At 36.0% G+C, this 19,708-nt stretch overlaps 1 protein-coding gene across 1 annotated transcript in view; it reads right to left on the reverse strand.

Annotated features, from left to right (window-relative positions):
- Window positions 1-19,708, reverse strand: part of Ddx10 (DEAD-box helicase 10) — a 178,584-nt gene that overhangs the window by 75,699 nt on the left and 83,177 nt on the right. Inside the window, exons 14-15 of the mRNA XM_042280937.2 lie at window positions 9,039-9,158; window positions 6,233-6,403 (exon numbers count right to left, since the gene is read on the reverse strand). Coding sequence (XP_042136871.2) covers window positions 6,233-6,403; window positions 9,039-9,158 — 291 coding nt within the window. The remainder of the gene's footprint in view (window positions 1-6,232; window positions 6,404-9,038; window positions 9,159-19,708) is intronic.

A 19,708-nucleotide genomic window follows, 5' to 3' on the forward strand; every position in this document is an offset into this window, starting at 1 on the left:
GGACAGTGTCCTAGACAGAAGTCTGGAATAGGAACAAGGATGCACGCAAGCACTCACTTCATAGTTAATGGCTTAAATCTGTACTCAACTGCCATGTGCCAACACTTACGGTGGGTTCTGGCTATAGAGCAATGAACAAAACACAAACAGCTGAGTGTCCTGTAACCATCAGGGTCTGAGACCCAATCCTGCCAGTCTCAGATCCAACAGTACCCATCTCTGCTCTCCACTCTTCAACTCCAGTCCAGCCTCCAACTATTCTCCATGGTAACCACCTATCACTCAAATATCACATGGCCTTTACAATATTTTAATCTATAAAACAACAAATAAAAATGGAAGATAAAAAAATATCTCAAAGACATATCACACAACTGATGAACCAAAAAAGGATTTTTCTCATGTAAATAAGCCTTACTTATAATGTCTGTTAGAGTTTAACACCAAATGCTTAGTAGTCCCTTGCTCTCGTGATATCATTTCTAACCTTAGTAAAATTTCTTGTAACTATGTTAGCAGGCTTGTAGTCTACAATATTGCCTAGACTTTTAAATGGCAATAACCACTGAAAACTGGACTTTAGTATTAGTACCTACATTGTTATGCAATGATCATTCAGGAAAAAGTTCTGGTCTGGGGCCCTAAACTAAATGACTAACTACAATGCTTATTTTGTCTTTGAATTTATTTGAATCTAATTACAGCTTCTAGAATTTGTCACCATTGCTTCTTCAAAACCCAACACCCACTTCTATCATTTATTAAATTTTTATTTACTGCTTCAGAACTGCCCTTTTAAGAAAATGTTTCATGGTTTAAGCTAAACAGCTCAAGGTCAAGAAGTAGTGGGGACCTTAGTAAAGGCTCCCTTTGTTAAGATATAGGAACTTGTACACATCACTTGACTCTTCTAAGTCTTAATTTTATACTCTAGAATGAGTCTGGCCTTATTTCAGAAGTTAATTGTGAGCATACAATGGCAGAGTATATATAAAGCATTTAACACAGAGCCCAGTTAATTAACTGCCACGTGCTACTGTTGGTAGTCTTGGTACTATTTCTAAGATGGCTTATTACAATCTCTCTATTTTTTTGACCTATTATATATGTTTTAAAATGAAGTCACTGAGAGTCAATATCAAATTAGCTCTGTATCAATAACAATTCTACAATGTCCCCTTAATTTTTCCCTATTTTTCTAATGTTCATAACTAAGTGGAAACAGAGTCAGGCTTGCACCACTGTCACAAGCAGTCCAGACTCATTTCTTGACATGATGGCCCTATTTAAATCACAATCTAAAATGAATAAAGCTTTCACAGAGAACTCCACGAGAATGAGAGGCCTTCTCTAAGGTCATTTCTCTATATCACCAGCACTGACAGCAGAGATCAAGCAAAACATAAATAATTTTGCAGAGCTAAAAAGGCATCACAGCACAGAGCAAATGTCCAGCCCATTACAGTAAGAACAGCTTTGACTGATATCACAAAACCTTTTGTCTCTGTGTAGCTAGAGTTTTCCTGCCTTGCCCACAGTCAGGACAAATCTTTGTCACCCGCCAGTCCCACAGCCGCTCAGACCCAACCAAGTAAACACAGAGACTTATATTGCATACAAACTGTATGGCCGCGGCAGGCTTCTTGCTAACTGTTCTTACAGCTTAAATTAATCCATTTCCACAAATCTATACCTTGCCACGTGGCTGGTGGCTTACCGGTGTCTTCACCTGCTGCTGGTCATGGCGGCAGCTGGCAGTGTCTCTCTGCCTCAGCCTTCTGCTTCCCAGAATTCTCCTCTCTCCTTGTCCCACCTACTTCCTGCCTGGCCACCTACTTCCTCCCTGGTCACTGGCCAATCAGTGTTTTATTTATTGACCAATCAGAACAATTTGACATACAGACCATCCCACAGCAGTCTCTGTGCCAGAGTATAACTTCTGCTGTATTTTTATTTCTAATGAACATTTCAAGATTTTCTATAGAGAAAAGTAATAAGCCTATTGACCACAGCTACCAGTAAGTCTCAGAAATAAAATGGTGCTTAAAATTTCACTGCAAACTCATAAAAAAATAAAATAAAATAAAAGTGCTAAATAACCTACAACAGTTAGAGAAGGCACCAGAAGGCCAGGTTTAGTTATATGTTTCTGCACAGAAGCAGCTCTGCTCTATTCTCAATGGCACTATCATATTATATTCCTTTTACACGTAATAAAAAATTAAAATCTTAATACTCATACAAAGTGACATCAATGGACAAATGGATTTTTTTCAATGCGTATAAAGAATGGAATACTAATCAGACTTCAAAAAGCAGGCCATTCTGACAGTTGTGACAACATGATAAATCTATAGACACCAAAATAAGTGAATAAGAAAAGTAGTATCACTGGTGTGGAATCCAAGAAAACTAAACTGACAGAAATATAAAACAGAATGATGATTATCTTTGGAATGAGGGAGGTCTCTTGGTTAAAGGAAACAAAATTTCATCCCAATATAATAAGTTCTAGGGATCTTTTGCAAAGAGTGGTGGCTATAGTTATTAAAAAAAAAAAAAAGTCCTATATATTCAAAGTAGCTAGTAGCAAGGATTCTGAATGTTCATACCACAAAGAAATAATAACTTAAAAAGTGACTGATATGTTAACCAAATTTCATCATTCTACAATGTATACATACAACAAAACATCATGCTGTACCTCTATTCATATCAAAATACAACTGGGGATTGGACAGATAGTTCAGTTGTTAAGGGCAACTGATGATCTTCCAAAGGACCACAATTCAGTTCCCAGCACCAGCATGGTGGCTCACAAACATCTGTAACTCCAGTTCCAAAAGATCCAATGCAGGCTTCCGGCCTTCATCAGCACTGCGCACACATGGTTCACAGACATGCATACAGACAAAATAGCCTTTTTAATTTTTACATACAAATTAAAATATAATAAAACCTAGTCACAAAAACTCAAGTGAAAAGATCTTTATATCTCAGTTTTCTAAAACTTTTTTAAAAGGAATACCTCTGTCTCTGATGGAATTTTATAGCTTCCAGTGGTGGGTAGACAAAAGCATGAGTCAAAGACAGGTGTACTAGAACATTCTGAGAATGAATAACTGGACCATCATAAGGACCTGAGACCTACGTAACAATGGTTGAGGACATTCAAAACTGTGCACTATGCATTTTCTTACATTTATTTATTTACTTATCTATTTATTTTATGTGTATGAGTTTTTTGTCTGCATGTATGAATATCACCATGTACATGCCTTGTGCCCAAAGAATCCAGCAGAGGCCAGCAGGTATTTTGGAAAAGTTAACAGATGGTTGTGAGCCACCATGTGGATTCTGGGCTCTGGAAATCAAACTCATTTCTCTGCGAAAGCAATAAGTATTCTAAACTGGTGATGGATCTCCAGCCCCCAAAGCAGCCACTAATTCGTAACAGGAAGTATTACCACCAAAATGAATCATTAAGACTAAACTCACTTAAGGAATTATCTTTTAAAATGAAATTATCATCCTGAGACATTTTAAACATGCATTTAAAAATTCTGTAACTTATGAAACTCACAAGTGACATCTATTTATAAATAAGCCAAATGCAGAAGCATGTGATCAGTTTCCTGGCATTTCTTCCTCCCACATAAATTTTATTCAGTCACATCCCATATTCACAGTGGTTTTTCTTTTCAACTTTTACTCAACTTTTAGTGTTTAACATTCTCGTATTTAATATAGATGAATAAAAATATTAAAAATACATATCTGACTTCCTGCTATTTGCCTAACAGTGATGCATTAAAAGTTACAGTAACCTGACATGGTGATACAAAGCAGTAACAACAGCACTCAAGAGGCTAAAGCAGGATGAGGAATTGAAGGCAACACTGTCTACACTGCACATTCTAGTCAGCCTGCGGAACTGGTGAAACCTTCTCTCAACCAGACAAACAAAGGTGATTAAGGTAGGCAGACCAGGATAGAGGAAGAGGTGAGGACAGGTATGAGCCAGGATATTGGGTCATTTTCATCATCCTGATTTCAAGACTGTGTAGATATATCACTCATTCAAAAGGGAAAAAAATGAAAAAGACATTTTGTTCAATGCAAACATGTTCACAGCTAACCATGTTTTAACCAGTTTTCCTGAGGACTGAGGATCATGTATTTTCAGTATTCTACCTTTACATTCTATAATGTAAATATAAGCATAAATAGCCCACTTTAAATTCACTATAATATCATTAATATCATTTGGTAGTGATATTCTATAGACAGTTGTCATATGTGGGAGGAAAGAGAAGGCAAGAAGAAATCTTGTTTTATGTAAATCTTCACACTTCTTTTATAACTGATTGTAATTTTTAAGTAATAAAGTGTAAAACATTCTTTATACTCAATCTAACCCCTAGATAAATACTCGGAGCAGACTGAAAACTAAACTATGGCAAGCAAGCTGTTGATAGTCTTGGTACTTCTAAAGATCTTAACAAATAATTCCAAATTTCAATTTACACACTGTACTAAAGGAAGTAATACAAGAAATATTTGTTTCTCTCAATAACATAAATATCTAACCTCAAGCATTACACTTCAACTTGTGTTCCACAAGTCTAAAATGCTTTGGCAACACTCATTTCCATATTTGAAACTATCTTCAATATGTACTTTTTTCTTTGGTTATGTCAAATGATATTGTAAAGTTGTAGTAAGTCTTTAAAAAAAGTCTTTAAAAAACTCTCATAGCCGGGCGGTGGTGGCGCACGCCTTTAATCCCAGCACTTGGGAGGCAGAGGCAGGCGGATCTCTGTGAGTTCGAGGCCAGCCTGGGCTACCAAGTGAGTTCCAGGAAAGGCGCAAAGCTACACAAGAGAAACCCTGTCTCGAAAAACAAAAACAAAAACAAAAACAAACAAAAAAAAAAAACTCTCATAAAAGCAGTGTGATCTGGACCATTAAATAGTTACAAGGTAAAAAAGGAGTAAAAAATCTACAAGAATCCTTTTCAAGGTGATAACAATAATATTCCCATCCAAAGGCATAGAAAAGTTTTTTAAATAAAATTTAATAATATGGCAAGGATTCTCAAATATTATATTGTGCCATCCTGAAGTCACTCACTGCTTTAGAGGCATGCTTCAGAAAGATATTTTAAAACGTACATATGCGTTGACTCATTAATCTAGTGGTTAATCCCATTTGGGGGGAATTACATAGTATGGCAGGACAATAATACATATGTCCCCCACAAAGATAACAGAGAACTGAGGTTTAAGGTCATCAGGGCCTTATACACATAAAAATGTTCTCTTTTACAAGATATCATCAAGCAACGAATATGGAAAGAAATTTAGCTAGTGAAATGAATCTGGAAACAACACCAATGTCCTTCAGTGAGTGTGTAATACATCAACCCTAAGCCCATCCAAACAGCAGACCACTGCTCAGTATTAGAAAGATAATAAAGAGGGTTGGAGATGGCTCAATAGTTAGGAGCACTTGCTACTCCTCGGAGGAACCAGATTTGGTTCTCTGCACCCTACTGGCAGCTCACAACAGTAACTTAGCTTCAGGATATCTGATGCCCTCTTCAGGCCTCTTCAGGAACTAATCACACATGTGGTGTACATACATACATTCAAACAAATACCTTTTAAATATCTTTTAAAGAAAGTGTCTTTATATACACCAACCTGGCAAATTTCTAGGAAATAATGCTGAATGAAAAACAACAATCCAAAAGGCTATATATTGTAGTTTCACTTATTAAAATATTCTAGTGATAACAAAATTATAGAAATGGAGAATATGGGATCTTTCTGTATTATCTGTATTCTATCTGTATTGCTACAATTACATGTGAAATACCAATCTCAAGTAAGAATTTCAAGAGGGCTAAAACATAACCATATGCTATAACCTTAAGTAACCACCCTCAACAATGTGACTCATGAATGCTAAGGGCATTATTGATTGGCACACAAACTGTACCTTTAAAACACAGTAATACTATCTGAGTCACATAACCAAAAGCAGATTCCAGTGGCAACTCAGTGCTATAGTCTCCAGAAAAAGAACAAAAGGAATCAGTGCCTAATCGGCCACAAAGAAAGTGTCAGTGAAAACAACGATCACAGAAATGTTATCAATGCACTTCCAATGAATTAGAAGTTTGACAAATTTGTAGGAACACAGCTGTAATTCCAAGCAGAAAGCTTACCCGATGCTTTGCCTTAATTTTCTTCCTATATTCTTCCTTGTCGAATTTGTCCTCTTCCTGAAGCCGTTCCTTTGCTTTGTCTAAGTTGATGCCACCAGTGTTGTCGTCATCGTCGTCTTCCTCCACATCTTTTGTAGCAGATTTCTGAATCTGTGGCCACTGCTGGACCAGCTGAAGACAGGAAAGGGAAGTAAAGGGTAAGGTGGAAGTGATGTCTACAGAAACTGCTGCCTTTTGAGGACTCATTTAAAATGGGGCATATGCCCACTTTCTTAAACTTTATTTAGAAGTTATTTCTTAAACCTTCTCATAAACTTCATAATAAAGTAAGATGCCACAGAAAGGACCTTCATATTTCACAGCCAAGGCAATACTGCCATTAGACTGTGAGCACATGAGTAAAGACTACTTTGTGAAAGGATTTGGTCAAGGTGATTACAGAATAGAAACACTTGCCAAAACTGTTGTTAATGTTCTGTCCTCCTGCAACTAAGCTCAAAATCATCTGCACAGAGCAAAAAACTGGGTGACACTGTATCTCCTTTGAGCTACACCCAGATACCTTGTATATATATGCCTCTAACACAGTTCATCAAAATGTGCTATTTTACATTCCTGTTTCTTTTAGTAAATCTAATATCCTTATGGGTATCTATCTATATACTTTTCTCATTCATCCTCAGAGCCCATAACAGTATGTGATAAGAAAAACTGGTCAATGAGTCACGTATCAACTAATCTTGCAGAGTGAAATAATTAACTATAAGGAAGAAAATTGGTTTGGGTTTCACGGGCTGCTCCTGATTCCACACAGCAATTTATGGATAGGAACAAAGTGGCAAGCAGATGGATCCAAAAGAAGACTTGGCTGAATGCTCTGGCTTTGTCGCTAGTTTACTGTGTCATGCTAAGTAAATTTATTATTCTCTGGACACCTGGGCCCCTTCTAGATCTAAAAAAAGAGGCAATTCAACAATTTCTGTTGTCTCACACTATAAAAGTATAAGATCTGAACAATTCAGATAAAGCAGTTCTCATTAATATAACAGCTTTAACTTAAAAACTGGTTGCCAGGGCATTTAAAATCTGTACCTCTGACTTTAAAGTATGCTAACTAATTTTCAGGCAAACAGAAATTTTCAGATAAACATCTCACAGGTATTCATACATCCTTGCTAACCAGGCCATTCTTCAAGATGAGATTCCCACAATCTTATTCTTGTGGCAGCCAATGGTGGTGGCAAAGGAACTGCATGACAAACTATGCCAATAACCAGTGAGCCCCAAAAGCTGTGACAAGGATCCATAGTGATGCAGAGATAACATCAATTACTCAAACTTCTCATCCAACTTGATTCACAAAAGGAAATTAATATAGTATACCTTTCTGTTGGTTAAACAAATTGCAGCCTATCTTTTAGAGGTTCAGTATCATGTATGCCACAAACAGCTCCTCTTAGTAACAAGCACACATTGCAATATTATACAGTTAAGAGATTTAAGAGATTTATAATCATCTTGGAGCTAATTACTGTAATCTGTGCAGCTGAACTCTATAGCACACTAAGCTCATTAGGCTAAGAGCACTCATTTTACAAGGGCATTAGACACGACTGCATTCTCCTCTAGCTCACTTCTTGGGTGCTCAATTCTCAGTAGTCATTTTATAACAAATATTTTTTTCACTTATATTGGCTTCATCTTCCACTTTTTGCAACTATGAATTACACTGTTATCTTGTTATTTTTCAGCTCATTCCTATAGCCCAAAATAACACCAAGTTCTTTAACTTCAAAATGAAAAAGAAAAATACCACTGTGGATAGAGAGTATTCCACATTTCCATGATGATGAAATATATGGTGTAACTCTTTAGTCAAAATGAAAAGCTCATACTTTACGAGAGTAACAGATTACTTATTCTAAACGTTACTCTGAGGGTTTAATACACGTGAGGTACTATGCTCTATACTAGGAACCCAAGAGCAAAGCAAAATATCTTTCTTTGTAGAAATACAAAAGAAGGTTGTAATCATCAATTAAGACTGTGAGGTTATATAACAATAATAATAATTTCCATGAAGGAACAAAGGAAGGAAGGAAGAAAGGAAAAAGCAATAAGATTATAACGGTACTGTGTGGTATATAAGGATGGTCAGGGAACTTGTAGGCTGGTGAGAATGGGGTCATGAGATGAAATTCTTAAGACCTTGTTATGCCAGGAACTAGTTTTCATCCTAAATTTATTTGATCATTTGAAAACAAAACATTAATTCTTAAAATAATGAGAAAAATATAGACATGTATTTAGAACCAGGCCCAGATAAAGGCAAAATGAGAAGGAAGCACCTATATCTGGAATTACTTAAAGACAGAGACTTCCCTCCATGAGCCAGTCCTGCAATGAACGTGCAAACACAGCATATATAACTGAGGAAGTGCAAATCAGGCAGTTTACAGAGTCATGCTAAAGATGCTCTGCTAAGGAACTGTGTTAGTATTCTTGTGCTTGTTCCCAGCGAACACTCTGATGAATATTGATGAGAAAATCTTTTCTATAAAGAATGGAATTGAACATCATCTCACTGCTGGTATCACCAGGAAGGACTTTCAGTTTACTGCATAAGAAATCCTTGTTCATAGCCACACAGCTCATAAAAGGCCTACAGGAACAGAGTAAAGAAGCGCCCAGTGTGTTGTAGAGACATTCTTTTTTTAAAAAAATAATAAATGGCCAGTCAGCAGGAAAGCTAAGCTCCATAATCCCTGAGATGTAGTTCAGAAATAACATATTTATAGAATCTTACCTCCCCTTCATCAGTAAATGTTATTTTCTTATTCACTTTAAAATTTCTCTTCATTACTTTCTTTGCTTCTGCAACTTTGGTTAATTTTTTCTTGACACTGGATTTAGAAGGTTCCTTTTTCTGTTTAAGGAGAAAAAAAAATAAGAATTAGAAAAGGCTTGCAATATAGCAATGAACTTTCCAAAAGTGACTATACATTCTATTCTCATTGGTAATTACAAGCACCTAAAACACTGTCCAGAAACTAAGCTATGTGTCATTTTAACTAATAGCTCCCTCAAGGCTAAAGGGGCTTCAAAAATGAGTAAGACGGGCATTAGGCAAAACCTTTTATTTTTGCTCTATTGCTAAAACTGTTTTATTTAAAATTCTGAAGCACAAGAAACAACAGGAAAAGGTAATAAACAGTCATAAGACAAAGCTGTTTCCCAAGTAAAGCATAAAAATATTATTAAATTTCCAAGTGCAAACTTAAATTTCTAGACTAGGAATATATACATGTAGAGCAAAATGGTTAATAAAGTGTTTGCAATTAAACATCCTTCTATCAGCTCTAAGAATTTACTCTAGGCTGGAGATATGGCTCAGTGGTCAAGAGCATTGGCTGCTCTTCCAGAGAACTCAAGTTCAATTCCCAGCACCCACATGACAGCTCACAACTGTCTGTAACTCTAGTTCCAAGAGATTGGACAACCCTCACACAGACACACATGCAGGCAAAACACCAATGCACATAAATTTAAAAAAAAAAAAAAAAGAATTCATGCTATGAATGCCAGAAAATATCCTATGACACACTGAGCCCAAAGACAAGATGAATTAACAGACCACCAAAGCATGATACTAAAAATTCAAAGATACTGCTTCCTTATACTAGTGAACGCTAAGTGAGGAACTGAGGAAAGGAACGAGAAAGATCGCGGCCTGGCTTCTAGGATGAGTAATAGGAAATAACTCATGTTTTTGAAATGTTGGATAGTCAGCCAGTGGTAGCAACTGGCGGTCCCTGACTAACACAGTGCAGCTTCTATCACATGAATGGACAGAAAGAGAAGTCTTTGGTATAGGACAGGGAGTTTGCTCAGCAGTTAAGAATGGATACTGCTCTTCTGCAGGACCAGAGTTCAATTCCAACACCCACATTAGAAGGCTCATAACTGTCTCTAACTTTAGCTCCAGGAGACTGAAGCCTCTGACCTCACATAATTGTACCTACCCACACACAGACACACACATTCACACAGTTTAAAACAATAAAAATAATTTAAGTAAGTCTTTGGCATAGTAGTCAAGAAAATTTGTGGTAAATTCTGCAATTATGAACTGTGTGATGATTAACTATCCTCTATAAATCAAGGATACTAATATCCTACTACCATCTCACAGACTGTGAGAAAGCTAAGCAATAAATAAATGGAAAACACACTGCGTGATAAGTTCATGTCTATTGAATACAGGTTATTTCACAGTATACTAGACTGGGGGCTTCTTAGCTTTTAATTCTGTACTACAGTGAAGCACTCAGCCAAGAAAAAAAGGAATCAAACAAGAATCATCAGAAATTTTGGAAAGATACACAACTATTACATTATGATAATAAATATGTACAAAAATTCATTTTATAAGTAGATATTGTCAATGTTGAATAAATTAAAATTAAGCATCCTAAATTAAAAACAACCAACTTATTAAACTATTTTATATTAATTTTTAGATAATTTTTCATGTTTTTATTATCTTAAATAGTTTCATGTCAACTTGACACAATCTACAATCATTTGAGAAGAGGGTCTTTCAATTGAGAAAATACCTCCACAAGACTGAACCATAGACAAGTCTGTGTTGCACTTTGTTGATTCATAATTGATGTTTGAGGGCCAAGGTCACTGTGGGTGATGGAACCACTGGGCTAGTGATCCTAGGTACTATAAGAAAGCAGGATGAGCAAGCCATGAGCAACCCAGTAAGCAGTATTGCTCCATGGCCTTTCCATCAGTTCCTGATTCTAGGTTCCTGCTTTGAGTTCCTGCCCTGACTTCCTAGGACTACAGGATACAAGATGAAATAAACCCTGTCCTCCTCATGTTGCTTTTGGTCATGGTGTTTATCACAGCAATAGAAACCCTAACTAAGCCAGTTATGAAAATCTGACAATGCATACAAATAAAATTATGTTTTAAGTACAAGTAAGTTGTGTTGACACTGATGTTTCTATTATAAATGTATTGCTAACAATACTTTATATTTCTCATTCTTGATCTGTGCAAACTATACATTTAATTATATTACTTCTCTGGCAAAAAGCCAATTTATGTTTAGTAAGCTACTAGCATATTGAATTCATATAAGGTTTATGAGATTTGCTTATCAGATAGATATTAAGATTAATATACTACAATCTACCTCACAAGATTTCTTTAAAAAGAGATTTTTCAAACTATTTTTTTCCTTGGCACAAACAACTATTCTTCAGCCCTTCCTGTGACTCTGTGGAAATCTCCAACTGGTATCATGAAGGCTTTAATTGCTGTGCCTACTCCTCTAGATCTCCTCTCTACCACTGTCTTTAGGATATATATGTATCTTTCTCTGTAAATATTACCATCCTCATTTCCTTATCTTACTTCAGAGAGTGATCAGATGAAAGAAAAACTAAACTGAAAGATACTAGAGTGACGAGCAACTTGCTTATCTAAATAAAGTGCTAAATGTAAAACCTCTATAAACGCAGGGAATAATTAAGCCCCTCCTTCCTTCAACCCACTCAGAATTCCCACACAACTCTTCCTCACAAAGCTTTGTCAGAGACTTCCTCCAACTATCACTAGGATTTGCAACTTCATTATTAACTTCTATTAGATCTTTGTAGTTTTATGACGAGAGATTTCTGGATTGCCTGATTTTCTGCAATCAAACTTCTTGTACTGATAGAAAAATTCAGAAAGATCAGATGATATAATTATTTAGTAGAAACATATAACCATAAACTAGTAAACTAAAAATATTAGGAAGTAGTATGAGCATTTTCCACTACTCTGATAAAAGTTTGAGCTATACAGGATATATTGAGTAAACTTATCAAATGTTTATAATCCTAATTTGTCATTTCCTTGTATGATATGAGAATTTATTCATCAAAAGGTACTGTCAACAAATATTGAACTCCAGCTAACACCATGCAATCTGAAATATACAGGAAAATGACATTGGCAATGTGCTCACAAATGTGTTCAATAGATGGTAACATAAGGGAAATATTATAAATGGTTAATCAGAGAATTTGGTGGTGGGTATATCTGTATCCAATAATATAGTTGCAACTTCTCTGAATACTTAAAAATATTCCTAGTAAAATAAAAGAATCCAGTCCCTATGAACAGAAAGAGAACATTAGAGCATACATCCCTAACACCAAGCACTGGCCGACTGGAATAAAAGTCAACAAGAAAAACATTACACTCCAGTGACAAGGGTCAGACTCATGAATCCACTGACCTTACGAGGGTAAAAAGTGGAAGTATTTGTTTTTGCCATTTAACGGTTTCTTAGTTTCTAAAAGGGACAATTCTTGTTCCAGCTCCTTCCCCCTCAAAAAAGGTTCCCTTTATAAAATAAAACATTTTAAGAAAGCCACTGGAGCCGGGCGGTGGTGGCTCACGCCTTTAATCCCAGCACTCGGGAGGCAGAGGCAGGCGGATCTCTGTGAGTTCGAGGCCAGCCCGGACTACCAAGTGAGTTCCAGGAAAGGCGCAAAGCTACACAGAGAAACCCTGTCTCGAAAAACCAAAAAAAAAAAAAAAAAAAAGCCACTGAAAAAAGCAACAGAAGTGTCAATATGGTTGAGAAGAGGCTTATATTATCCTGTTTAGCTACTGACTTCTGCTAACATCTTCACTCACTCCAAAGTGTACTATGGACTGTACAACACAAGGCATCTGTGTCAGTCAGCTTTCTGGATATATCAAACAAATGAGATAATCAACTTACACAGAGAAAGGTCGATTTGGGCTCACAGTTTTAGAAAAGGTTTCAGTCCAAGATCCCAGCCCCAATGCTTTGGACAAGACAAAACACCATAATGACAGCAAGACCACTCTTTCCATGGTCAAGAAGCTAAAAAGATGAAGAGGAAGGGGTCTGAGTGTCATTATCCCTTTCAATGTGATGATCTCAATGACCTAAAAAAAGAACCCCATTAAACCCCACCTCTTTACTTAAAGGTGCCACCACCTACTGACAATAATACCCCAAGGACCAAGCCTTTACCACATTTACCTTTGGAGGGCATGTAAGATCCAAATTACAGCTCTATCAGAGCATATAGTTGAGATTCAGTAGTGCAAGCTTGGAGGTCTCTAGGGGCTCTAAGAGCCTAAAGGATAATGATATAATAATTACTGAACATTAACTATTGAATCACAAGCACAGTAAGTGCTCAAATAAATCTCATCTTACAAAACAGAGAGAGCTTTAAACTTATAGGAAAACACTAATACATGGGTGTTACTAGCACTTGAATGGTTACAAACACCTTTTAAGCCCACTGGTGGCATTTTTCAAAATGGTTTTAAGAAGAGAGTATGAAGGGAGGTGTGTGTGTGTGTGTGTGTGTGTGTGTGTGTGTGTGTGTGTGTGTGTGTGTGTATCTACATACCTGCACAATCACATACATACATACATAGGGATTAGGGTGAACTCACCAGCAAGTCCACCTATGAAGGTCAGAGGTTGACTTATATTATCATCTATCACTCTGCACCTTATTTTGATGAGGCAGGGTCTCTCACTGAACTTGGAGCTCATCCCTTCGAAGCATAGCCAGAGAGCCTCCCGGATCTGCCTATCTGCCCTTCCATCCTGCATTGAGATTTACAGGTAGTCACCCGCATACACACTATATACATGACTTTTATGTGGATTGGGGTGTGTGTGTGCAAAATCAGGGCCTTGTGGTTGCAGAGCAAGCACTTTGCCCACTGAGGTATCTCTCCAGTCCCAGTGTTATTCTTTTCAATACTAATTTTAGCAGGTATCCTACTTTGCTTTTTATTGACATGATAAAAACACTGACCAAAACCATGTTGGAGGAAACTCAAGGCAGGACCCGGAGCAGGAACTGAAGCAGTGCCCACAGAGGAATTCTGCTTACTGACTGGCTTACTCGGATTGCTTTCTTATACAACCTGCCTAGGTGTAGCATTGCCTAACCTAATAAATTCTCAAGTAAGTATTTCTATTATCTTAACTTGAATATTTTAATAAAAGCAACTTCAAATTAAAACTATTACCAGTACAGTTTAAATTTCCCTTTTCTGTTTCCCACATTTTTTAGACATATTCCAACACCAAACTTTCACTCAAATTCTTTCAACATACTTTTCTACCTTCTCATTGACTTCCTGTTAGAATTAACATAAATTTCCTGATTTTAAAAACCTTCTTTATAAAAGTTCAGCCTAATAATTCCTTAACCCTTTCATTGCTTCCAATTAGTTTAGATGAAGTCCAAATTTCTGTTCTCCAAAGCTAATCCTCTTTTCATCTCATGTCCTGATTTTTAAGACTTATATGTGTCACAATCAACTAAACTCATCATACTCTTCCTCTTACACTCTTAAATACTTCTGTTCACCTTCTCATTCTGAAACACATAAGGCAAATTTTCACATAGTCCTACAATTACTCATTATTAGTATATTTTCTTTGATTCACTTAAATTGTTGCAGGGACCAGTTTAGTCTGACTGTAGCCATCTTGAGTCATGATCAACATACCAAAAATAATTAAAGCATTTAGTAGTATTTGGAGCTTTGTGACTAGACCCAGGTACTATGTCTGTCAGGTAAATAACTCAAAATCTCTATTAGCTTGAGATAATCAAGCTATGCTTCATCCAGCTTGGATAAAGGCACCTTTCTCCTAGACATTTCATAACCTCCTTCCATCTGATCTAAGTCACAGAGATTCACCATTCTTGTTACCATTCAAGCATCATTTCTAGCCTTGAGTATCTAATTGACTGTGCTCTATGCAATTCTAATTGGTTCTTTCTCATAGCACTTTTGCAGCTGTTTACCATATGCTGGACCTAGATTTTTCCAGAACAGTTTTCTAGGCTATTGAGTATTCTGTCTTCCTGTTAAACTGCATGTATCTGTTCCCCACTATATCCCGAAGACAACAACACTTAAGTGATAAAAATTTCAGAATGTTTTACACATAGATAAAATTATGAAACCAGGAATATTTTGTTTTGTAAATCCAATTTATAAACCTGCTACTTTTAATAAACTTTTTCATATTAAAAGGCAAGCAACTAGAAGCAACAGAACCTAATATATTTTTATTTATAGATGATACTGATCTTCTTTCTAACTTATGTTAAAATTGGCTTTAATCACATTTCTGTTATCTCCTACAACTTTTAAAATCCTTCTAGAACTAACAAAAGTACACCAAACACCAAATTTGTGCAATCAAACTTTAAGTTTATGTTCCTTTCTTGAGCCCACTATTCTACTGATACAAAGTAAATTCCAGGAATACTGCTTATAGGAAGATTCAATCTACATCACAAACACTAATGCCTAGAACCTTCCTCAGAGACAGGCATATGGTTTCTATTTCTATTTTAGTCAATTCAATAGAGAAGTCACCAAAGAGAAAAAACATGTTGGCTGGGATATGTAGCTAGAGTTTTCCTGTCTGGCCCACGGTCAGAACAAATCTCTCACCCGCCAGTCCCGCAGCTGCTCAGACCCAACCAAGTAAACACACAGAGACTTATATTACTTATAAACTGTATGTATGACAGTATTACATCAATGGAAAACTATTCTTTTTACAAAAGGAGGGAGATATAGGCCATCTCTAAACAAAATACACAAAAGACATTTACCAAAATCCCAATCTAAATCAATTTTTCAAGGTCTACTACTGCCCTCAAAAGATCTATACCCTTAAAAGATCTATCCTAGCACCAAAACCAAAGACATGTCAAATTTTCTTCTGTCATACAAGGAAAGGACAACAGTAATTAAACACCAAAGTGAAATAAAGTTGTAAGGGACAGGAAACTCAGCTACAAGCCAAGAGCCAGCACATAAGAACAGACAGACAAGGGAAAGGATAGCTCTGTAGATTGAAGGCAGTTAGAGTGATAAAAGGAGACAGGTGGACAACCAATCACAAGAAAAGAAGGAACAGGAGAGGCCAGAAAAGAAGCTCTGTGAAAACCAATTCCTCTCATGATTAGAGGTGTATTGCAAAACCACTGCTCCATCCCTACTCACACTACCTAGTACTTTCCCCCAAGACTCCCAAACTGTAAACTCAAGTGCAAGAAAATAAATTAAGCCAATAGTGGACAACTGAAAATGTCTTAAGCAGATATTAACAGGATGCAAAATAATTATCATCCATCTCCCAAAATACCTGCTCTATAAGTAATATTTGAGATACAATACTAAAAGCACTAAGTCCAAAAAATAAGGAATACTGGAACATGAACCCACTGATCATTACTGTTGACAACTTATTCTAGACCATTTCCTTTCCAAATTCTTTAATTATTTAAGCCATTTAGTAGTTTGACATATTTGGCAGACTCGTTAATAAATAAAAATATTAAATAACAATATTCCTAATGAAAAACTTATCTGAACTAATTTTGAAGACATTCAAGTCTAATCAAATAAACAAGATGAACTGATAAAAAAATCTATTAAGATGAAATTAACTCTTTACTAATATACTAAAATAACTCAAGCTACACTATGAAACTCATAATTTGATTTGTAATTCTAAATCTATGATGACAAATGTCAAAACTTCCTAATAAAGACTACAAACTAACTACAATCCCAGACTTGGGACACTACCAGTGATCATGCATGTTAAGCTAATGTGGGTTACTGAGTAATACGGTTTTAAACTACCATAGAATAACTTGATTGGGATACTACTAACAGCTATCTGAGCACCTTTGGGAAACTTTACTAGACTACAGCATACCATATGGTTAATTGTCAACCTTCCTTGGAATGAACTTCCCACTATAGGATAATGAATAAACTGTGTCTCATTCAAAGCTGCACCTGATATATGTAAGCTCTCCTTTACTCCAATACAAATGCAAGCACATGAGGGAGAGGCACAGAAAGAAGGAAATATGAATGAGTGCTAACATATCAGTCACTTGCCAGAGTCACGTTCCCTAAGCTTCATCAACTTATCATCTCATGCCATTTACTTTGAAGATGGATATTAAACACTGCTGTCCAACAGCAAAATGATAGGAAAGCTGTATTTCCCTGTGGTTTAAAAACAATAATAATAATTGCTGTCTTCTTACCAATAATGTTTTTTCTTTTCATTCTGACATCCAAGACTTCAAGAGTCAAATCCTGGTCCATATTTAAGACTAATATATAAAACAATGTGACTTGCATTTTATATATCCTGCCCATCATTTCTTTTCTATCTATATTGTACATGTCCTAGAAGTTTCTAATAGAACATATTAAGTATATTTTAAAGCTATTTCAAATTCATTTTGAAGTAGAGAAGGATAAAATGTGAATTAAAATAAAAACTAAAGTTATATATTCAATAGTTCTTCTCTACTATACTTTTTATTAGCTTTCATTACTGTAAAAAATATATAAAATTAACTTCTAGAAGAGTTAAGTTTTATCATGCCTTACAGTTTTGAGAGGTTTCGATCCATAAGCAATTGTCTTTGTTATTTTGGGATACTGTAAGGCTCAGATCTAAAGGACATGAAAGAGGAGGAAGCATAGCTAAATAAAGATTCAGGTAGAAGAAACACAAGTGCAAAGAAATGAGTCTGTTACACACACACACACACACACACACACACACACACACACACACACACCTTTAGAATGACTACAGGTGGAATGTGATTAAACCAAACCGTGCACACAAGAAGATTCTAGATTACCTAAGACCTTAAAACACATGCTGACTAAACACAAAATACACGTCTGGAGCAAGATGCCAGTTACTTTTTTAAGCTGCTGAAGACCAAATTTTTCAGCAGCCAGGGGTGGTAGACAGAAAAGTAATCAGAAATTATTCTATTGGCCTATATGCAAGATGATAGAGGGTTTTAACTGAGGCAGAGAGAAAAGAAAACAATATGGTTTAGATACATTTTGAAGGAAGAGTAAACGACCCTCCCTTGAAGAAAGGAGTTAAGAGGACTATTCAAAGACGATGTATGTCTCTGCCCTCGGTTACTGAATCAATGTGTTAAATACACAAGAGATAGTACGTGGATAGGTAAAAATTTAGGAAAGGCAGAAGGGTTTAGGACACACATTTAGATGTACTATCCCAGTCTTTAAAGTAAAGAACTCGCTGGATTCGTCTAGGGAGCATATTTAAATGGAGAATGAAGCAGAAGGCAGGGCCTTGAGGTACTCCACCAGTTACACACAGGAAATAGGTGAACCAAGGAATACAAGCCAAGAGAAACAACTAGTAAAGGCAGGAACAAAACCAGAAACATGGAGCAAAAGCTAAGCAAAAAAAAAAGGGGGGGGGGTCCCTTAGAAAATGTGGCTGAGGCTGGGCAGTGGTGGCGCACATCTTTAATCCCAGCACTCGGGAGGCAGAGGCAGGCGGATCTCTGTGAGTTCAAGGCCAACCTGGGCTACAGAGTGAGTTCCAGGAAAGGCGCAAAGCTGCACAGAGAAACCCTATCTCGAAAAACCAAAAAAAAAAAAAAAAGAAAGAAAGAAAGAAAGAAAATGTGAGGTATTGATTACCACAGTCCTAGTAGTTTAGTAGGAGCAACTGTTGGTTTCAGGAACATAATTGTATACAGAATAGCAGGGACACAAAGTTTTTTTCCCCAAAATAATTATAAGGTTAGGGAGTTAAAAACTGTAAGCACAGTTAATTCTTCCAAAAGTTTCTTCCTTGTTCCCTATCACAGTGAAGGTTCAGAACTCAGTCAAATATTGGTACTGGGGTTCCACTGTATCAAGAGCTACTTTTTAATTTTCAAATTCTAGGTTGAATATAATTACCAGGTTTTTTATTTCCCAGAAAATAAATGATGATTATTAAAAATTCCTCATGAAACCATTTTATTTATGGGCGGATTTCAAAACATCATAATAAAACTTACCTAAGTAAAATGTATATTTCTACTGCCATAATGGGGTATAATACAACTATTAAATTATGGCATTATAGAGGTATATTTATTAACATGGAAATCTTTCCTAATCTTAAGTTTTCAAAAAGTTAATATAATAGAGCAAAAGTTAATATAACAATACCATGTACAATCTGTAATTTAAATGCACTGGGGGAGGAGGAGTGTGGGAATGTTTATATATATAGAAAAGGCCCAGAAGTACAAATCAGAAAGGTACAGTAGTGATAGGATCATGGTTTATTTTTTATTTCTTTGTCATATCTTCTTTCATATTTTGAATTTTAGCAAATAAGTAAATAACAAAAATTACTAGTCACAATACAGTAAGATTTATTTTCTGAAAAAAAATTATAAACAAAGAACAGATTTCCTACCTATTCTAGGTTAACTCTAACATCACTAGTGTCTTTTTAGTTTCCTCATCGATGCAGGACAGTAAAGGACCTGCACTTAGGCTGAGACATGATATTATTAAGCT

This window comes from Peromyscus maniculatus, chromosome 7, assembly GCF_049852395.1.
Source record: "Peromyscus maniculatus bairdii isolate BWxNUB_F1_BW_parent chromosome 7, HU_Pman_BW_mat_3.1, whole genome shotgun sequence".
In the NCBI taxonomy this organism is placed as follows: Eukaryota; Metazoa; Chordata; class Mammalia; order Rodentia; family Cricetidae; genus Peromyscus; species Peromyscus maniculatus.